At 37.5% G+C, this 23,147-nt stretch overlaps 2 protein-coding genes across 2 annotated transcripts in view; both read right to left on the bottom strand.

The window, feature by feature from the left end:
• The window catches only part of VGLL1 (vestigial like family member 1), a 33,093-nt gene extending 28,100 nt beyond the window's left edge, over window positions 1-4,993 (bottom strand). The window contains exon 1 of the mRNA XM_016127516.2: window positions 4,078-4,993. The gene's annotated coding sequence lies outside the window, so the exon portion shown is untranslated. The remainder of the gene's footprint in view (window positions 1-4,077) is intronic.
• Window positions 4,994-5,088: 95 nt separating this feature from the next.
• HTATSF1 (HIV-1 Tat specific factor 1) lies at window positions 5,089-21,291 on the bottom strand. Its single transcript, XM_016127515.2, has 10 exons — window positions 21,083-21,291; window positions 20,651-20,890; window positions 18,433-18,613; window positions 17,742-17,789; window positions 17,120-17,274; window positions 15,034-15,197; window positions 13,902-14,001; window positions 8,986-9,075; window positions 7,951-8,088; window positions 5,089-7,421 (listed from the first exon to the last, which is right to left on the bottom strand). Exons 2-10 carry the CDS (start codon window positions 20,834-20,836, stop codon window positions 6,099-6,101), a joined length of 2,385 nt encoding a protein of 794 aa, XP_015983001.2. The 5' UTR covers window positions 20,837-20,890; window positions 21,083-21,291; the 3' UTR covers window positions 5,089-6,098.
• Window positions 21,292-23,147: the final 1,856 nt, after the last annotated feature.

Below are 23,147 nucleotides of genomic sequence, written 5' to 3'. Positions count from 1 at the left end.
GAGCCTTGCAAGAGATGTTGAAAGAATTTATTTAGAGAGAAGGAAGATGTTACTGGTCAGAAGTTAGGATCAACATAAAGAAGAGCATTGGAGAAGGAATAAGTGAAGGTTAAACAAACCTTTCCCTTAATCTCACATTCTCCTCCAGAATTTGTCCCATTCTCTGCTTTCCTTCATAGTAAAAGTCCTCAAAGTAGTTGCTATAGTTGCTGTCTCCACATTCTTGCCTCCTTCTCTTCTCACCACCCCCCATTTGAGCACTCTGTTGAAATGGCTTTTATCAAAGATCACCGACCACCTCTAATTTGCCAAATACAGTGGTCAATTCTCTGTCCTCATCTTTACCTACCAGCAGCATTTGTCATAGTTGGTTACACCTGCCTTTCTGAAATACTTTCTTCTCTTGGCATCCAGAAACTCATAGCCCCTCTTTTTCTCCCACATCCTCGATCATTCATTCTCAATTTCTTATTTCCAGTCCCTCCTCTTCTGTTTTACCTCCAAATGCTCACATGCCTGAGGGGTTCGGTCTAGTCCTCTTCTTTCCTACAGTCTTTCCTGAGGGCTCCTCATCTGGCCCCCTGCTTTAAATATCGTCTATATGTTAATGTTACAAAATTTAACTTTCTAGCTCTGACTTCATCCCTGAGTTTTACAGTCGAATCTCAGGTTGCCTATTTGACATATCCCCTTAGATGTTATGCAGACATCTCAAACTTAGTATGTCCCCAAATAGAGATTAATGCTACCTGTGAGCCTTGTTTTCAAAATCTTATTTCATCAGTTTCATATTACAGATGACTATTTACAACACATTCATGATGATTATTCCCAATACTGAAAATGTATTCGATGATTATGTGCCAGTCACTGTTCCAGGCACTGGAGAGAGAGCAGAGCCTAGAAGAAAGCCCCTGGCTATTATGGAGCTTACATGCTGCCACGCTGGTAAACAGAGGGGTTTGGGGAACAAGTAAGCAAATAAGATAATCTATTGCTGTGAAAACACTTCAACAGTAAAAATCAAGGGAGAGAGGTGGGTGGTCAGGATTCCTAAGCAAGTGATACTTAAGTAGTCTGAAGGATGAGAGAGATCCAGCTTTACTGGGGAAATGGCATTCCAGGCTGAAGCATATGCAAAGGTCCTGAGGTAGGAATGAGAAATCGAGAAAATAAGAGTGTGACTTAAGAGTGGTCCACTATGGAGAGTTCTGAGATGAGTCTGGAGATGCAAGCAGGGCAAGATAATTCAGAGTTTTGTGAGCAGGCCATAGTAAAAAGTTTGGATTTTATTCTAAGTGCTACTGGAGTATTTTAATAGAAAACCATCAGGGCATTTTAGGCATTGTTTGTTTAAATTTCCTTGGCTGTCACATAAATTTCTTGGAAGGGGACAAGAGGGCAAGTGGGGGGTGGTGGATTGGAAGCTCTTTGAGAGATGATGGTGGCTTATACTACTATGGTGAGTGGACAGGAGAAGTATTTGGAGTTAGAGCCAACGGAGCTTGGGGCTAAGAAGTGAAGTACAGAGAGAAATCAAAGATTCCTAGATTTTTGGTTTGGACACTTGGATTGCTGAGCTGGGAAGACTGAGGCAATAAACAGAATCATTTACTTTGATATTTAAATCATCAAAATGATAATGAGGTAGTGGTGAAGCCAATAAAACCTCTTCAAATGAATGAATGAGAATGTGCCAATATATCCATAGGATAAATTCATCCATTCAACAAATATTTATTAAGCCTTTATTATGTGCCAGGCACTGTTCTAGGCTGTAGAAATGGTATTGGTGAGTCAATGCCACATCTTTTTGGGGCTTGCCTCAACTTACATTACAACTGCCATTTGAAGAGGGCCCATACCTAACGCTGCCTTTATTCTCACTGCCTCACTTCATCTAACATATTTCGGGCACACAGCTACACTTGATAACTGACTGAACCAAATTACATTAAAAATATTCCATAATGAGCGTAAATACACTAAATCAATAGTCTAAGCCTACTGGTATCAATACGGTAATCAATATATTCCTAGCAAAAGGTGATAGAAAAGCATTGAATGACATACAAATATTTATTGTTCCAATATATAATTTCTTAAGAATTACCCAAAAAACGAAGCTGATATTGTTTATTTAAAAGGTAGTATTAAAATATTTTTAAAAGGTCAAGATATCAGGTTTTCAAACTTTAGACATAGTTGAGCCTAGAAATTTTTACATACATTCAGGCGTTGCAGGTTTATCATTATTAAGTCTAATTTCTATGAGAAGCCTGGAAATGGCAAATCAATAATGCTTTATTCGTAGAGCTTTACTTTTCTAGTATTATAGGTGCTATTTCAGCAGAAACATTAACAAGTGGTACAAAAAAGCCACCTTTGTGCTGCTGCTACTGCTGCTGTCCTAGATCTCTTTATCTGGCCCAGGACTCAGTGTCACAGCCTGGAAGTTCTATGGATAACCAAACTATAAACACAAAACAACCTGCTTATGCTTTCTATTTGAGGGTAACACATCTGACATACAATAACATCAGTATCCTTTTGGTTCCAAATGAAAAATCAAACTTATCTGTGGGACTCTGAACACCTAAAACTAAACTTTAAAATACAAAGTAGTTTTTTCAAGCAATCCATCCCTGCAATAATTGTTATCATTGAATTTAGGCTATTTGCAATATAGATTTGTGATTTTAGGAAGGAAACATTTTAATGTTTAGTTTTACAAAATTTTCAATTACAGTTGACATAATATTAATTTTGGATGTTCGACAGTGATTGGACATTTATATAACTTATGATCACCTTGATAAGTCTAGTACCCATCTGACACCCATGCAGTTATTACAATACTACTGACTACATTCCCTGTGCTATACTTTACAACCCCCTAACTGCCAATTTGTACTCCTTAATCCCTTCCCCTTTTTCATTCATTAACATTTTAAAAAATATTTTACATAGAAATGTGAACAAAGCTGATCATGTAAATGAGGTGTGATAAGAGGCAAAATTTGAGCAAATTGATTTTAAATGAAGTGACTGTCTTAAAAAAGAACAAAAGAGGCATGCAGTTTGTATCTAAGAGGCTTAATTAAGAAAAAAAAGCTATTGACAAATATTCAAATAGCTAGTCTGTAAGCCTTCTATTGTTCTCCAAGCCATGGCTTTGTTCAAACTAATTAAGAGCACTTCTCAGCATTACATTGAAATGTTTGGTTTACTTTAAAAAAATAAAATTCAGAAATTTGGGGACATTATGCTAGGTGAAATAAGCTAGTCAACAAAGGACAAATACTGTATGATTCTGCTTGTGTGAGGGAGCTATAACTAAATTCAGAGACAGAAAACAGAAGGGTGGTTGGTTGCGGGCAAAGGGGAAGGAGGAATGGGGAATTATTGTCGAGTAAATAGTTTTGATTTAGGATGATGAAAAAGTTCTGGAGATTGATGGTGGTGGTGGTGTCTAACAGAGTGGATGTACCTAATGCCACGAACAGTATATTTAAAAAGTTAAAATGGTAAATTTTATGTATATTCGCAATAAAAAAAAGTCACATGGGGTGAGGCACTTAAATCTCTAAGTGTCCTCTGGGAGCTTACTCAGGGCCCTGGGAGATGGTGGGGACGGTGGGGGGCAGAGGATGAGGCCTGTCTGGTCCCCAACCCCATCAGCAACTTCCTCATATTTCTACCTCACAACTGCCCATTCTTCAAAGCCCAGCTACTCTGAGATGGGATCTCCAGCCCTCACTACTCCCCACAAGAGCGGGTATTGAGCTGCCACTCCCTCGTGCTTCAACAGTCCTGCACTCCTTGTCCTGGGCTCTTTCCTCAAGGACTGAAGCCCCTCCAGGGTTGGGTCAGCCTCTATTCCCACATAACCTGGGGGAAGGCATGCAATAGCTGCTTCATGTCCTTGTCTGCAAAACGCGGCTTTCGAGATCCACCTCCCACCTCATAAGGTGGTTGTGAGCAACCGACATAATAAAGCTCTTAAGTAGAGGGAACAACAATAAAAATAAGATCCATGTTGAGAAAGGCATATTCAGAAAATCAGCTAACTCCTACCTTTTTTCCAAGCCTCAGAAACTTCAGATAATTTATATCAGGAAAATAGATTCCACTCCAAAAAGAAAGAGGTAGTGGCCCAAATGGACCAGATTTGGCAACTCCAGGCTTCAGAAAGAGCCCAGAGCCATCATTACTTGAGGAAAGCAGATTCTTGGAACGAATCACGCCAATTTTGCTGTCAGGTTTCTTTTGCAGAAAGCAGTAACCATTTCAAATATTTCATTAATATTGGCAAGATGAGTATTATTTTTATCTACCAAAGTTTCAAGTTTGTTCCTATACAAGGAACTTGTAGACTCAGAGAGCAGGCTATTCAAGCCTTGTAAAGGAATCCCTGAAGCCACTTCTGGTTTATGCATTAGGGGTTGGAAACATCATTTGAAACATAAACTATATAATCTTAAGGAGGCTTACATTTGGAAAATGCCAAGCAATTGTTGAACATTGCTGTGTACATTTGCTTCACAATAAACTTTTTTCAGAACCAATAAAACTTGATCACTTAGAACACAGGTGATTGGGTGTTGTGTATACTTCAGGACTCTCAATTTCTGTTTATCAATATCACCTCACAAATTATTTGCCAATTTACAATTGCTACTTTCCCTTCTAGGGTATTTATATGAAAAGAACATCAGTATTTATCAAACAAGTTAATGAACAGGGAAGTCAGAATGAAAACAACCCCCTTCTAATTGTCTTAGAGCTCATTTAAAACTTGTGGTTATACGTCTTAACCATTTTATATGGAAGATAAAGCTTTTTCTTTCATTTAGAAAAAAAACAATTTTGCAATAAATTTAATGTTTAGGTGCTTCTTTAAAGGAAACCCTATTTTAGTTTGCAATTTTTCTATTTAACTTTCTTCAACTCTAATTTACCCCTGGTGAGAAATCCTTAAGATTTTAAAAAATCCCAGACATCAACTATAAAGTCTCGGAAAGCTGGCTTGAAGTACAAGAACTCTTTTCTGTCTAAAGAGGGTAATGATTACACTTACAGACGATATAATGAAAAAGCATCAACGCAGTTTATTTTGATGTTTCTAACTTATGAGAGTAACTTCTTAAAGCTACATCAGAAGTCAATTAATACTGAATTTGGAAAGCACAAGCAAGAAAGACCCAAAATTTTATTGGGACTACACACTTTAGCACAGTACTAGGCACAGATTCTAGAACAAAAACAAAAACACAAAACTGAAGTATGCATAACAAAAGACATTCTCAAACTCCAGGAGATGCACGAACCTCCCAAAATTGTATACCAAAAGTTGTGTAGTGTGCGTTCTATTCTGGGAAGAGGTCCCACAACCCTAATCAAGTTCTAAAGGAGCCCGAATAGTACACAGTAGAATTCTAATCTTCTCTATGTTTTCAGTAATGAAAGCAGTGGACATTGGGAAGTTCACTCTTACATATCTAATAGTCAATTTTCATGGAAAGAGAGTAGAAAAAAGTAAAAGTAATTTGAAAGGACTGGGCAGGGAAAAACTTCAAAGTGCTATTAATCTTTTAAGTTTAGTAACATGTTCTTGGTTTAGAAAGGGGAAATGGGGACGTAAGTGGTAACATAAGCTGAAAGCAAGGAGCCTCCTACAGAATTTTTCAAATCCTTAAAAAATTAAATGTACGTATGAATAAAGCAACAGCAAGAATTTAAAATCCAATTTAACTCAAGTCCAATTTTCAGTTTCTGCATATTAACAACTTATTTTTATTTCTGAATATCACAAATTTCAATCAGAATACTTTAAAAAATATTATTCTGCATGCATTTAACAAATGTGACAAGGGCCGAGTATCCAGTTTACTTGCATTACGCTATGAAGTTTTAACTAAACAGCTAATTAACACATATTTAAAACCATTAAGAACAATTAACAATGAAAACATCAATGCATGAATCTGATGGTATCCTACCACTATGCATGTTTGTGTAACACTACTAGTAGTAATTACCCTGGAGCATAGGCAAACGTAGATGAAGGAACTGCCCTCAAAAGCAAGCTTAAGGGATTAAATATCATTATCATCATCGTCATCGTCATCATCATCGTCGTCGTCGTCGTCGTCGTCATCATCGTCATCGTCGTCATTGTTGTCATCATCGTCGTCATCGTTGTCATCATCAGTACTGAGGACAAAGCTGCTGCCTGTGGACTGGGCCCCTTCTTCCTGAACATTCCTTGTAACACCCACAGTTCCTCTCTCGTCAGAATCATCAAATAACTTCTCGCTGGAATTCTCTTCAAACAACTTCTCATTGGACTCGTCATCTTCGAACATCTTTTCATCAATCTCTTCATCCTCCTTTGCATCTACTTCATCTTCTTTTTCGTCTGAATCTTCAAACATCTTTTCATCTGCATCATCATCTTCCTCCTTTTCATCAGCATCTTCCAGCCCCTTTTCATCTGCATCTTCTTCATCCTCTTTTTCATCAGACTCATCGTCAAAAATTTTTTCGTATGTATCTTCCTCACCTTCCTTTTCATCTGACTCTTCGTCAAACTCTCTCTCAGAGCCTTCCTCATCAAACACTTTTCCAAAGCTGTCATCTTCAAATTCTGATTTTTCAGAGTAATTTTCTTTTTCGAGAACATTTTCATTAAACTCCTCATCAAACTCTTTTTTGAGGCCATTTTCTTCAAATTCTTTTTCAGAGCCATCTTCAAACTGCTTTTCAAAGCAGTCTTCTTCAGATTCTCTCTCTGAGCCATCTTCTTCAGACTCCTTCTGGGGGCCATCTTCCTCTTCAGACTCTTTGTTGGGGCCACCTTCTTCAGACTCCTTTACAAGGCCATTCTCTTCATAAACATTTTTGAGTTTCTTCTTTTTGCATTCTCTTTCGGGGCTATTCTCTTTAGACTCTTTTTTAGGACTACCTTCTTCAAACTCTTTTTTGGGATTGCCTTCTCCAGACTCTGCTTTGGGGTAGTCTTCTTTACACTCTCTTTTGGGGCAGCCTTCCTCAGATTTTCTTTCAAGGCAGCCTTCTTCACATTCTTTCCATGGACCACCTTCTTTAACCTCTTTTTCGGGGCCACCTTCTTTAGCCTCTTTTTCAGAAGTATCTTCTTCAAATGCTCCCTCGTCTTCTGTTTTTTCAAACTTATTTTCATCTATAGGTTCCTCAAATGCCATTCCAGTTGCAGCTTCTTGAGCAATCATTTTAGATGTGCTAGGGTGCTCTGAAAAATGCCTTATTCTAGAAGGCCCTGCCCTTTCTGAAGCACAGATGGAATTTGAACGCCGAAGACCTTTATTGGCCTCGGGAGCATTGAGGAATGACTCCCATCCTTTCAGCCTTTCCTCTCTTTCTCTAGTGGTCTCTTCCACCTGTGCATAAATGGAAACTTCCATTAAAATAAGTTTTAGACAAAGAGAAGTAACAATATCTCTGAGCACATAATATTGACAAAAGTACCCTAATTTCCTAAGGCATAGCTTCTTAGGAAATCAAAGTGATTCTCTATCTTCAATTTTCAAACCTTTACACCTTGATTTATTAGAGTTGACCTTATGATCATTTAAATAAATGCCTAACACCACAGTATTGCAGAAATGTCTCATCAATTAAAAAGTTAATATTTGAACTCTGCCTGTACTTTATAACACAAAAAGAAGATAAACATTTTGGTTTAATGTGTTCTTTTCTTATCATTTTTTTTGAGCAAGCCTCACATTTCAGATTTATAAACTGAAAGACTGAAACATTTTTCTATGCTCTGAATGCAAAGTGTTATTTAAAAGCGTTACTATTATATTACACAGATTAAACCAAATCCAAAACTTATCTGAAAGACTGCTAGATCAGTACTTGTTGGTAACAAACAATTTATGTGTCCTTGATAGTTGATGAATTTACCTGATAATCTGTAGTCCCATCCCACACTTGGGCAGTAATTTGACGGCCACCAAACCACCGTCCATCGAGGGTTTGAATGCAATAATCGGCTTCCTCTGGATCTCTGAAGGATACAGAGGCCACACCATCTGGGTGTCTCTAGAAAGACAGGAAGAAAAAAAGGAATAAATGAGAAAATTCAAAATAAAACATACACATTTGACAAAGTAGGTAAGTAGGACTGTTCTTTCTGATAATTTGAGATAAAAGGTTCTACGCATGAAGTCTTTCTTCCCTTTTACTCCAGGCAGAGACATACAACTAGCTGCTTCTTTAGCTTCATCTTTTCCAGCAAGAACCAAGCACAATGTCCTTGGAAACGTTTCTGCTGACAACACTATCTAGGAGAGGCAAGACAGTATAGTTGTTACATGTGGACTCTGAAGTCGAATAGCCTTGGGATTCAATCCTGGCTCTACCATTTAGCAGTTGAAAGACCTTGGGCAAGGTGCTCAATCTCAAAATTTCAGCTTTCTCATCTGTAAAATGAGTATAATAGCACCTACTTACCTCTAAGGATTGTGGGAATTAAATGAGATAACATGTAAAGTAACTTGTAGTGCTCAATCCATAAACGATGACTCTTTTAAATGATTATCACAGGTCAATTTTAGAAGTAAAAAAAAAGGGCGAGGAGGGGAACATACATCAGAATATTTTTCTTGACTGTTCTCTAAATACGGAGGAGAATTATTCAAGAGGGGAACATGTGGGCAAACAGGGAACCATAGGTCTCATATGTTTTTCTTGTACTTTATTGGATCATATGCTCTAGGGTAATGATAAAGGGAAATAATTACAGCATACCAAGTCTATCAAAGCTTTGACTTACAATCCATGTTCATCTAATTATTGCTAACAGATGACTACCACTAGATAGCAGACCTACTATATAAAAACATTAATTTAAAATTTGGGGCACACTGACATCTGACAATAACTTTTAACTGGAAGACTGACTGCTTCAGAAATCATTTGTTCAAGCCATGAACTTACATCAAAGAGAAGGAGTTTCCTAATTTGTCCAAACTTTGAACACTCTACTCGAAGGTCTTCTCTGATCTCATTCAGCACCAATGGATCATCCTGCAAAAAGACACATGATTCAAACAGGTTTGCCCCTTTAAGTACAAATCCTGAGAATCAAATTTCTGGCTTTGACAAACCGACAAATAAAAAAGGTTTTGCTTAAAGTTAGTTATGTTTGTCTTCAGTCTACAAAATTAAAAAAAAAATCAAATAAAGTCAAACTTCCACAGCTGCTGCTACTGTGGGTCTGCCCTGCCTTTAAGATGGAGAAAATGGACAAGCACGGTAGGCAGCAGCACAAGCGTGCAGTGGCAGGAGTGGGACGGGAAGTAGGACTGCCCAAATAATGGCAGCTGTAAGGGAAGAAGTCCTGTGGCACATACTAAGCCAGAGATTACTAATTCCTTTGTGCTGCATGAGCATAATAACTGTGACAATGAGAACCCTTTGCTTTCTATTTTGCATAGATTCCTATTTAAGAAATGGTATAATGGAGAGAGACATATTCTTTTCATTGACCAACTATTATAAGGTTGTTCTTTGTGCTTCCATGACTTTATTTTAACTCACGGGGTAAACCCCCCTTATAAAGATTCCTGTTTATCTGGTCTCCTACCACAATGCAACAGAACCACGCAAATCAGGAGCTGTTATTAAGCACACAATAAAACACATTCTAAAACAAACGAACGAACAAACAAACCCCACGTTCTTAGCTATTGCTTTCTTACAACTGCAGGTCTATTAAGAGCACTTGAATACTGGTGCTTGAGGTCAGATGGACTCCAAACTCCATGCCCCCTCCCCCCAAAAAGGTTTAAGGCTTCCTGTGGGAATTAACAAATCTTCCTCCAAGTCCCAATGCATGAAGGCTCATAAAGTTATATTATCAACTTGAATTACAACTATATGAGAATATGACCAAGGATACCCTATCTACAAATTTCTACTGAAGCAGACTTACAATTTTTAGGAAACATTAAATTCATCTAAGATTTTTTATCTTCCTCATCAACTAAAGAAGAACTCCAAAGATTACAAAAGGTGGCTTTTCCCTCCTAAAGTTCTCTCGAAAGCAGAAATGGTTTATTTGTTACTAAAAGTAGGCAGCTACTGGAATCAAATTTAAAATAAAAAATACCCTATAAATCTGAGGCTTCTAAAACTACAGCTGGTAGGACTCTATCACTTATAAAATCTAATTTTGGAGAAGATGCCCATTTGTTTAATATATAATTATCAGACCTGAAAGGACTGGGGAATGGATCAAAAAGTCATTTGGCAAAGTCATGTGGTGGCTTTTCATTGTGTGTGTGTGTGTATGTGTGCGCGCACATGCAAGTGCGTGGTGAGCCCCTATCCGATTATGTGCTTTTTGAAGGCAGGAATCTTGTTTGAATGAGTTTCATATACCTCCCAGAATAAAGTACAATCTTTTGCATATACTGAAAGTCACTAAAAGCTTTATCAAAGTCTGATAAACTATTCCTCATCCTTCTATTTTATTACCAAGGGAAATCAAGATTATATAAAAAACAAACAAAAATTGTTTCAAAATATTTAACAAAGCATGAGTCTATGGTGGGAGGAGGGGAGCACCTTCTTTATTTCTATATCAAGAAGTCTCAGTACTTTTCCTACAAGGATATCAAATTTTAGCCAGTCTTCCTAGACCTACCTTTGGATTTATACCAGTTTGAAAAATAATTAATGTATCTTCACTGCTTTACGGTATCCTGAAGCTTAAAGATAATAATGGCTTCCTCTAGGAAAACTCTTTAATATAGCTAAGTATAGAAATTTTCTAAAGATAACACTTTGCAACCAAAAGACCTGAGACTAAAAATCAGACTAATACATTGAGATCATCTGGGAGAAATAAACCACCTTTCTCCTTCCTTTCTAGACAATGGCCACTAACCACATGATGTGGCTACTGAGCACTTGAAATGTGGCTACTCCAAATTGAGGTGTGATGCAAGTGTGAAATAAATACCACATTTTGAAGACTTAGTATCAAAAGGGGAAAAAAAACAACATAACATAGCTCATCAATATTTTTGGTAATATGGAAATTATACTATTTTGGATATATTTGGTTAAATAAAATTATTAAAATTTTCCCTCTTGTTATATTTTACTGTGGCTACTAAAAAAAATTAAACATGTGGTTCGCATTATATTTCTACTGGACAGTGATGGTATACATAACAAGAAACCTATCTTTGCATCTGAGTTTTGATTCGTCTCTTGGCATTCAAATTTGCCAGGCATGCATTTTTAAATAAGGCTCTGAATACTGAAAATCCTCTGAAGTTACATTAAAAATATTAGCCTTTACATTTTTCACCCTGATAGGCAAGAGTATTTTTAGGTATTTTGCTTCCAACATTGGTCACCTGTTTGGAATAAAAATATATTCCATCTTCCAAAATCTGATTTCTTTCCAACACCCTGTGTAACCTGAGAATTGTTTTTGTTTTCACTAGAAAGCTCAATGTTGATCTCTGTTCTTTAGCTGAATATGGAATCTTCAGTCAAGTCAAACCCTACCCAAAAATGTCCAATAAAAGCAGGTTTTCCTGTTAAACATCTCTGCCATGAGTTTTATAATGCCTACACCAGCATTGTCCGGCAGAATTTCCTGTGGTGATAGAAATGAATATCTGCATTATCCAATACAGCACCTGTTAGCCACATGTAGCCAGTGCAAATGAGGAGTTGAATTTTTAGTTTTATTTCATTTTAATTAATTTAAATTTAAATATCCACACAAGGCTAGTCGACTACATAGAACAGATCTATACTGATACACTCTTGAGGTTCAGGCCCATAGAGACACTGAATAAAAAACAGGATTGTCTGTTGTCCCTCTGGCTGACAGGCTCTCATCGAGTTCAGCAGACAACACGAGACCAGGCAGGTGGGAAAACAAGGATTTTTCTGCCTGTGAACTCTGAAGCCCATTACCAACCTCCTAGCCTTGGTGGCATAAGCGTCTGAAAAGAACTGTCCTTCATTTGCAAAGATGCTAAGGAGAAAATGTTTTATCCATTGGGCAAACAGAAAGACAGCCTTGTGAGTAACAAGGTTTTTTTCATCCAATCATTCTTTCACTTTTTCTTCAAATAGATATTGAGGGCCTACTATGTGCCAGGTATAGTTCTAAACATGGACAATATAACAGCAGCAAATGAGGCAGAATGCTGGTTCTCATGGAGCTCATATTCTAGTACGGGAGATCCAATAATTTCAGATGAAACAAAGAAGAGTAATACAAAGGCTCTATTTATACTAAATGAATACCAGTTTTTAACAGTCAAGAATTTACAAGCATGAAACTTCTATCCTTAAAAATATCTACTGGAGGGCATTTCTACAAGTCAAGGTAGAATAAATGTAGCTTTTTGGATGAAAGAATATTTATGCTAGGAAGACATAAGTATGCCCAGGGTGATAGCTAGACTCAAATAAGGTGTCTCATGGAGTAAGACATGAGGCAAAAACAAAGACAAGTAATTACACAACAGACTTCTACTTGCAGAGGTTCCAGATATTTTAAGTTTGCATTTATATTCACGTTCAAGTATTAGAATGAAATGTGTGAATCAAGGATCTCAAGTCATAGACATCAACAGACCACCTAAAAAAGGCAATCATTTACCAGGGGGATAAAATGTGATGAATCATAGGCAATTCTGGAGTTGTACCTTGTAGACTAGATACCATGATCCATCTACAATTCCTTTCAAAGCCCCACCTGGCAAAGATAACGTTTCAAAAAGCATCTAGTATGCATGTGTACATGTGTGCTTTTCCAACATATTTCGTCATCACTTCAAATCTAAAGCAGCTCTAATATATTTCTAGATTCTTCAGGATTCTAGTCAGAAGGGATATCAAATGTCATAAATATACCACGTTTATCTTTCCAATGACCTTGAAAGATACACAGATGCCATAACTGCATAGTAAACCCTATCACATCACTATTTGCCCAAATGGAGCTCAACAGACCATCTGGGGGACCTAGTCTCTAAGGGGTATAAAATGATATTGCCATTCTGACTCTGTTTAAATGCACAAAAGGAACAAGATTGGACTTTGTTTTCAACCAGATCATTTGTCAACCTGGAATTTTACATTATGAACATTTTTTCTTATATATAACATCATTAATTTCAGAATCGAGGCAGATAATAAAGAACTGTTCTCCCATAAATTATCTCATTGGTGTGTGCCAACAGACAGAGATAAGAACAAGAGGCAGAATGTGACATGAGGTACTCTGATGGCAATTAACATCCCTTAAATCTAATAGCTCTTCTTCCTTTATTTGCTTTTATTCACTGTTTTTGAAATTTTACGTAGACATTAATATTATAAAGTCCTCCTAATAGCAACTTCAGAGTTTAGCAAAAATTAGGTCTTGAAAAACAACCTTTACTATTTAAACATTGGGGGCTGTATTTCATTAACCTAAGGAATTCTAAGGACCAAACTTTTAGTACTGAAGCGAAGTTTTCACTTCCAAGTGTGAAACTGGTCCTCCTCTTATACTTGTTGAACTGCACTCAAAATCCATAAGCAGCTCCCATATATCTTTTAATGGTTATATATTTTTGATGGTTTCCCATACCAAGTTGTTGCCATTTGGAGCCACAGGATGGGTATTAAACAGCTTCACCTGGGATATAATTAAAAGAACACTGGGCTAAATCAGGGAAAATCTGAAAACTTAATTGATTCTTGGCACCATTTTTCTATCCTGATGACTACATGAATGTGTAGGATGTGACATCACAAAGATGGTGGGAAGCAAGCTTTGGGCTCCCTTGAAAGAAGGCACAGCAATGTTTCTATCAGTAAGAACAGTCTCCTACCTCAAAATCCATAGGATGAAACATATTTTTGATGATGACAACTCGCTCGTGGCGCATTCGGGATGGCCCAGCTCTTCTCTCAGGTCTCCAATCCAACTGCCTAATACCATAAAGTAGAAATAAGCCTTTATTATGTATTTAATAATGATAATAATTTTATTCTAAAACAACAATGTATATTTTAGTTACAGTTCCATTCAGACAACTTCCTGGAATAAAAAGAATGGGCAGGTGAAAGATGGACCCAGTATCTGAAATCCCCAGAATGTATATATTTTTTCAGAACTGCTGTCTGGTTACAAATATTCCAATGAGATTCCTGAAAACTTGCTAATTATTTAGTGTGTACAATTAGCTAGGACTATATACTTTGAGGACAAAAAATATGTTCAAATTGTATTGGTTTTTAGACATTTTGTGATTATGACAAACTGCACTGAAATGCGTAAAAGTACTCATTCTTTGTTATAACCTTAACTTTTACTAAGTTTATAAAATTTGTATGTTATCTATTTTAGCTATTCCTGTACAAGCTATAGGACATCACAATTAAATGTTTTTATGATCACTTTATCAATAGTTTAAGCAGTGTTAGAAATGTTATTAGAATGCTCTCAGAAATACTTATCATTCTGGCTCATTTCTTAAAACTAGCATATTTCAAAGCACATATTAAATAAATGGATTAATAGAAACTTGATGACATGTATACACCTTATACAACTACACAGTAGGTATACTGATAAAACACATCATTTCTATTTCTAATTCCTATTACAAACTTGTATGTAAAAATCTAGCTCCTGCTATAGCTGATTTGAATCCATGTTGAAAATGAATTAATGGCTCTGGTATAGAAGCCTAAACTATCTTATTTAATCTAATGTTCAGCATTTTCTGGAGAGCAATCTTATCTCGTTTAAGCCCCTGCTGTATTACACCCCAGAAAATGATACACCACCACTGCCAAATCATCCTACAGTACAGATTACAGGTTCCTGATGACCTAATAAAATTCTTTCAAAATAATTTGTAGGTATATTTGATGAACAAAACTAAGTGGCTATCACCAAAAGCATACTCTAAGATGTTTATATAAAACTTCTGAAAAGGAAAAAAAAAGGGCACCAACTTTTGTTGCAGAGACAGCTTTTTCTTGTAGTCCTTGCACTTCTTCTTCTTCTTTGAGGCATCGTATTCCCCCTTTAGTTGAAACTTTGCTACCTCGACATGCAATCTGTAGCCTCTAATTTCATCTTCATCCAAAAGTTTTAATGCGAGATCCACAGATTCCCTCTTTACAAAGGTAAAATGACACATTGTAAGGTACACACTTAAATGAAACTTCAGCCATTTTTTGGATGAATGATGACTATACACACGATAATGACTTAAATATAATTACCTACTCTGGGATAAAAAACTTTAGAATGCATATCAGGAAACCTGCGTTCAAGATATAGCTGCTCTCAACCAACTATGTGAACTTGGGGAAGTTATTTAAAGTTCCCTGAGCCCCAATCTCTTCATCTGTAAAATGGGAATAGTAATGCCTTCATTGTAGGGTTCTTGACAAAATTAAATGGAATAACACACATAAGAGATAGTGAGTGGCATATGGTAGTTGTTCAATAAATTATATTACTGGAATAGTAGTTTTGTTTCTTGGAGTCTCAATTTCTCAAATATAGAATAAGACAAATGAACCTGCATGATTTCTGGGGTGCATTCCATTTTTAAAATTCTAAGCGATTCCTTCTTAAAAGACTAGATGACTCAAGGAACAGGGAATAACATAGCTGGTCTTGCATTTTTTTGTTCACCAATTAAAATGTAGATCTGTAATACACTGGGAAGTAGATGATTATCTGACAGCTTGTTCATTAGGCACATTTGTGGATTCTGGATCCTATACAAAGGGGAGAGTTGTCAGTCCTAGAGTCAAAAATCTAAAGACTTGAAGAGAACACAAAGAGACAACTGACCTAAGCTGTGCAATCAAGTATGAATCCTGGAACAATTAACTGTTCTTCTGGAATTCAATTTACTTTTTCCAATCTTGCACTTTTATCGGTTATAAATTATACACGTAAAGTGTCTCAAAAGCCCATTTTTTTCTTTTAAAATCCAATCAAACCACTTAAGAATCTGTCCACAGACTTTTCATAATCCTTGAAGAACTTATAAAACTCTCGGATCTTACATTTGAAAATTACATAACTATCTTCCTATAATGGTCTTATTCCCATCATGTTCAAGAGCCAGGTCAAAAACTTCTCTCCCAAAAAGCTGTCAACTTAATTCTACCCACTTCTGATTTCGCTGAAGTACTCACAACACACCCATGGTGCTGGTACCATTTTTTTAAAAAATCTTTTACTTTATAATTATTTTCAGATTCCATGACATGGGGGTTGTCATCATTGTGCCCATTTCTTTTACATTCTGCAATAATGGGTAGCACCTGCTCCTCAGATGATAGGTGTTCTAGATATGACAGCTGCCTTTAATATTGAGCTTTCCCTGTGCAATTTATGATACCATGAATACATAAAGTTAAGGAAATTTCTGTAAATATCACTCTCTTCTCTCCCACTAAAAGAATATTTTGAAGCAGGAAGCACAAGCAACCATTTCCTTTATGGTCTAATTCAGGGTCCAGAAAACTACTTCTGTAGAGAACCAGTTAGTAAATATTTTAGGTTTTGTGGGACATGTGGTTTTTGCTGCAACCACTCAACTCTACTGCTGAAACACATAAACAGTCATAGACAAATACCTAAGTAAATGAATGCAGCCGTGCCCTAAAAAACTTTATTTACAAAGATAGGCAGTGGGCCAGAGTTTGCCGATCTCTGGTCTTATTCGTTCCAATGGGAAAATGATGTCACTGGCTTTCTTTTCTTTGTAGGTTTTTAAGATGTATTCTGAATTGATCATATGCATACACTCTGAGAGATCTTGGCAGTGAGAATTCTTTTAAGACAAAAGAAGCATCAGTCATGTAACTTAAATAATATTTTGACCTGATACTGTATTTTCTTAGATGAACAAGTGAATAACCTTACCAATGTGATATGCGAAGGCACAATCTGAAATTTCAGTTTTCTTAACATCTTGTTCTGAATAGTTCTTAGTTATTATTTATACAAAATCATAGCCCTGCATCCTGGGTTAAAAATGGAGATCAGAGAAACTTATCTGACCACATGACTAACCTTTAAATAACAGCAAAGTCCATCTCCTTTAAGATTTCCTTGGTTATCTTTGTAAAGTTTGACCTTAAATTCTTCTGTTTGAGGATCTCTCATAATAATGCCAAACTTGGACATGAGCTGTATAAATTCATCCACTGTAATGTCTGGAGGCAAACCTGTAACAGGAAAAAATTTTAAAAAATTTACAAAGGCATCTAAATAAAGGTGAGGGTTACTTAGCATTCTGTCAATTAGAAAGTACAACTCAGATGAGCACAATTTTTATTTTCTCAACGAATGTAAAAATCTCACATCTATAGATTTGGGGAAATTTCATGTTTTCATGTATTCAAACAAACATTAAAATTAAGGCTTTGCCTAGACCTCATATCAATGAATCTGAAGGGGCAAACTGCCATAATTACCTAAAGCAGACAAAAAGGATGACATGTAAAGTTACATACATTTAATTTTTCTTAGTTTTGTAATAAACAAGAAATATATTCCTCACTAATGCAAACACCTGAACAAAAAATGACACAATAATGAAAAAATAGACTTTTGAGAAACTGAAAATCACTTTGTACAAAATAACAAAATCAAACATTTTCTACTCTAACTTTGTTTAAAAAGGTATACATACCAGACACATACACATTTGTATTTCTGTCTTCTTCAACATGAAACCATCCTAAAAATCAAAATGAATAAATAAAACACATGCAAGAAAAGGTAAAAGTAACAGTATGAAATCTTGACAATGTGGCAGTTTCTCAAAACTTCCAAGAAACTTTTCTTACCCTTAGAACAAGACACACTCAAACAACTGTCCAGCTTTCAAAGCATTTGGATCTTTTAACAGATAATTAGTTTCAGAGCCCTGTCTGAAAAAAGAGAGCTAGTTTATCTTGGCAATGATTTTGAGCCTACCTTTAAAAAATACTCATCCTTGCATTGACTTTAGGCCTTGGCATTAAGTTGCTTCTAGCTCCAATCTACTGTGTTAGACATGGCCAAGCTGAAGCAAAACTGACTTGAGTTCTTTTTAATTAAACTCAGAAAGTACAAAATAATAACCTTACGAACAGAACTTTTGATAATCCCCTAATAATAGCTCTATTTTGCAAAGAAAGCAACTGAGGCACACAACTGAAACAGCCTACCCAATGCCCACAACAAATTAGCGTGAAAGCCAACATATAAACCCAAATATAATTTTTAGAAACTCATCTCTATGATTCCTTTGAAGCCATTAAAATTCTCTAAAAAGTAACTATATATACACACACATTTTTAATTTTTATACTCATGTTTTGTAAGCTAAATCCACTTGCCTGATTCAGCCTTTCTCTTTTCTCCCCTCTTTTTGGGATCAGTGGGTTCAGGGGTTTTTCTTTGTGGAGGTTCCTCTATGGGCCTAGCACTGACATCTTGTACTTTTGCAGCAGAGCTGGACGCACCATCATTAGAAAAGCCATAATTAGCTTGATATGTAGCAATGAAATCTTCAGTGATCTGAACAAGAAATTCAACACACACATACAGAGAAATTAAAAATGATTTCCTTCTGTAAAAAGTTTATACTGTGCTAAATTAAAGTCTGTTGGGTTATACAGCTTAATATAGAAGTGGATAACGGTTGTAGTAATAAAATATAAATGAAAGAATAGTCACCTTATATAGAAAATTGTGAATAAAATGATTAAGAAAATAAGACACGGGTACTTGGATGATCATCACAAAAGTCTGAGATATTATTATGGCATTTTAAATGATGTTGGCACTTTTTCTAGTTGTTTCATTTATGTTACTACCTCTCCACAGTCTATCTAACTAAGGCTCCAAGTACATATAACAAAGGAAGTACCAGATAACAATAAAACAAAATAAAAAAAAATAGTCAACTAGTAATCTAACAACAGAATCAATATTTCTTTAACTATATAGATGTGCAAAAGTATATGTACACTAAATTTAAATATCTGTACACAAAGAGCACGCATAATGGAATTTTGGTGTATAAAAATGGGGCTAACGATAGTAAAACTAAATGCTTTTTTTAACTTTATCATGAATTAAACCACATCATTTAGTGTCATAACAAATTAAGAACAAATCCAACTCACATCTACCCTCCTGGCTTTAGGGGAAAAAGCACAATTGCACAACGAAAGAAATGCAGTTTTATCTTCATACCAATCAATGTTAGGACAGAAAGGAATGGTTAAAATTTTTAACTCCAAGTTTGAAGATGTATGGGCCTTCATAACATAAAAAAATAAAAGTCACAAATTAATCTGTTATCAGACTATTGTTAAAAGTCTTCAGAAGTCTGCACAATACAAATCTGCACTTGAGCTGGCACTACCTGTACCAGCTGAACCCTTAACAACACACAGGGGTTCAGTCGAATATCTACATATAACTTCTGACTCCCCCAAAACTTCACTACGATTGGGCTACTGTTGACCAGAGCCTTACCGGTAACAGTCAATTAATGCATATTTTGTGTACTATATGCATTATATGCTATAGTCTAACAATAACGTTAAGGAAAAAAATGTTAAGAAAACCTTGAGAAAAATATATTTACAATACTGTACTGTATTTATTGCTATGTGACTTTATGTCGTCTGTTTATCAGATGGAAAAAATCCATGTACAAGTGAACCCACACAGTTCAAACCCATGTTGTTCAAGAGTCAACCGTAGTAAATTTAACAATTTGGAGGGAATGGAAAATATAAACACCAAATGGGAAAGAAATATGTTGAAATAAAGAATTTTTAAAGTAACAGTCAAATTACACAATGGAGACAGTTTGTGATTACAGGCTTGAAAGTCAATTAGTGTGCTATTGGTATCCTTTTTCCCTACAAAATGCAATTTTGATTAATGGTACTTTAACAGAAAAGTTTACAGAATCAAGTTTAACACCAGTTATTTTACTTCCAAGCTGAAATAAGATACTTAATGATTTTCAAGTACTCTATATAAATATATACAGATCTTTTCCATCCATACTCTGTGCACCTCTAGTCATATACCTGTGGTTATATGGTTCAAGCCTGTGTGTCTAGGGACAAAATTTAATAGGAAAGTAAAGAGGTGCAGACAAAGGTCAATAAGTAAAGACATAACTGACTAGTTTTTTTAAAATAAAGATCAAGAAGCTGCATTTTGCACACAGAATATAAACTAAACATTTGAATTCCTAGGATAAGGGTCGTTGGCTCCCTGAGAGTAACAGCTACTAAGTTTGCTCTTGCTGTTTCTCCTTTTTGCAATAAAAAGCAGTTACGGAGTGATAACAATTGTGACCTTCGCAGATAAAAAAATAATAAGGCATAAAAAAAGAATTAAATTACTTTAAAGACATCTCCCTAAAGATTTTTGTTTCTTTACATATCGGTTCTGAGGCGGACACAACAACAAACGTCACTACCTGTGGGGGCTCTCATCCAGGACTTCCCAAAGAAAACGTACAAGGAGCGCCCCGCGAGGCTGGCCAGATGGGCCGGCTCTGCAGTGGCACCAGTGACACACTCTTACCTTGGGGAACCAAGCCTTCTTGTCCAGGTCCCACTCGTAGGGGGTGTCATCTGGCTGTTGTCCAAAAGAACCGGTTGCTCCGCCGGGATCTTTCTGGATGTCTCCGTCCTTCGTGTCTCCATACAATTCTTGCATTCGCAGCTGCTCATCAAAGTCGTCCTTCCCATCTAAGTTGTTGTCGCTCATGTTGCCACTTAGCCCAGAGACAGGGTCCAGGCGAGCTGAGAAGCCGAAATGAGGCTGGAGAACAGACAAAATGAGGTCTGCTGCACTCGGCCCGTGCCCCGTGGCCCCCCGGAGCGCCTCCCCGCGGCGCCCCAGCAGCCCCCCGGGAGGTCCGGCCACACAGCGGCCGCACCGCCCCCCACGCCGCCCGTCCGTCGCGCGCGCGCGCGCACCACGATGCTCCCGCTTGGGTACGCCGCCGCCCACCTTGTTCGCCCCGCCGGGTCGCACCGCCACTGCTCGATCCAGGGCGCGATGGGAGCGCGCGCGCCGCCGCCGCCGCCGCCGCCGCCGCCGCCGCCGCCGCTGCCGCCACCGCCCGGTACTGAGGCGAAAGCAGTTCCCGCGGCAGCGGCAGGAAATGACTTGAAAACAGAGGCCCGCTCAGACGGACGCAGTCGCCATTGACCGCACGTTGAGACGTCGCGGGTCGCGCCGACACGCCCACAATGGCGTCAACAAATGCCGACGCAGACCTGCGGCGCGGAGCCCAAGGGGCGGGGCGCTAGGGGGCGCGAGGCTGCGTTGAACTGGCGCCCACGCGGGCCGGCTAGGGGTGCGAGGTGCGGGCCCAAGGCGAGTAGGGTAGGAGCGGGGCCTGGCGGCAGCCCGAAGACGTAAAAATATTTGCACCTGGCGGGCCGGTTCCCGACGCCGCCATTTTGGGGGGAGGAGAATGGGGCGGGTGGAACAGGTTTGTATTGCTGAGAAGAGGCCGCTCCTCCTTTGCCCAAAGGCCCCACCTCCAAGGGTCCCTCCTCCACGTGGGAAACGAGTCTGCTTTTTTTCGTTTCCTTAGGGTAGGCGCCAGTTCTGGTTCATCTTGGTGGCGTAAGCTCCTAGCATGGGTTCTGATGTCTCGTGAGTGGGTGAGTGAGTGAGCGAACTAAGGACGTGATTGGAGTACAAGCAAAAACAGCAGCACCTGCTTTAGCTCTCTGGTACCTTCCTCCGTTCCTCAGGCCGAAGATGGACTGTGTGGAAAGGGACAGACTGCAGCAGTTAGTTGCCTACTGTTTTACTTGTATTCTGTTATTCATAGGTGCTTAAACTCCAAACCTGAAACATAAACATCCAAGCTTTACTGGCTAACTTTGCTGTTTTTTTTAAAAAAATTATTGGGGTGACCTTGGTTAATAAAATTATACACGTTTGAAGTGTACATTTTAATGATCATGTGTATATTGCATTGTGTATTCACCAAAATCAAATCTTCCATCACCATATATTTGACCCCTTTACCCTTCTCCCGTTCCCCCACCAATTTTTCTCTGTGGTAACCACAAAAGTTGTCTGTGTCTGAGTTTTTCTTTGTCTTTCTTGTTTGTTGCTTTCCTTTTATATCCCACATATGAGTGAAATCATATGGTTCTCAATTTTGTCTGTCTTCGCTTAGCATGATTATCTCAAGAGCCATCCGTGTTGTCGCAAATGGCGCTATTTCATCTTCATGGCTGAGTAATAGTCCGCTGTATATATATATGTAGCATCTTTATCCAATCAATTATAACCTTACAGTTTTTGTTCTTTTTCAAAAAACATGGAATGCTTTTCCCATCAACTTTTTTCCAGAAATAACACATCACTAAAAAGGAAGACATCTATAGTTTTTAATTGGATGGATATTCATTGAGTTACTGCTAAGTGCCAAGCACTTAGAAGTATTAATTCCTTTAAAAATAACACATCGTGTGTGAATATAAAGTTCATAACTCAGACTTGAGGGTTCGGAAGAGCATCCAAGAAGAAATGATTTCTATTGTTCCTTTGCTTCTAAACTTAGCAGTTGAGTATGGATTCTAGAAAATTCTAACTCCCCAAATATCAGCTGTGTGAATATGGTTTCCATCATAACAATTTTTAAAAAGTACCTTGGCTTTTGATAGATTTTTGTTGTCGTTACATTTTTTTTTATGAAGTTCTTGTGTTGGGAACTATTGGAGGACTGAATTTGCATGCATTTTTATAATATAGGTAAAGTGAGTTTTAGTAGGTTCATTTAAGCATTGCTAAGTAGTGCTTAGAGCCAAAAATGAAGATGAATTTGCTCTCGAAAAGCTAATGGGCTCTTTGTTCTGCTTCCGTAGATATGCTTGCTGCCTAGGCCTTACTCAAAAGCAACTAAAATCTCATCCTCCCTTTGGCCTGCTTTGTCTATGCAACAAATGTAACTGCCTATACCCCCTACCAACTCCTGCGCTTTGTAACTCTTTGCAACTGCCTGCAACCCATAGCAACTCCCGCTCTTTGTAACTCTTTGCAACTGCCTGCA

This window comes from Rousettus aegyptiacus, unplaced genomic scaffold (assembly GCF_014176215.1).
Source record: "Rousettus aegyptiacus isolate mRouAeg1 unplaced genomic scaffold, mRouAeg1.p scaffold_m13_p_9, whole genome shotgun sequence".
Taxonomy (NCBI): Eukaryota; Metazoa; Chordata; class Mammalia; order Chiroptera; family Pteropodidae; genus Rousettus; species Rousettus aegyptiacus.
Note: the sequence above shows the minus strand (reverse complement) of the source record. Positions and strands in the feature narration are given on the sequence as shown.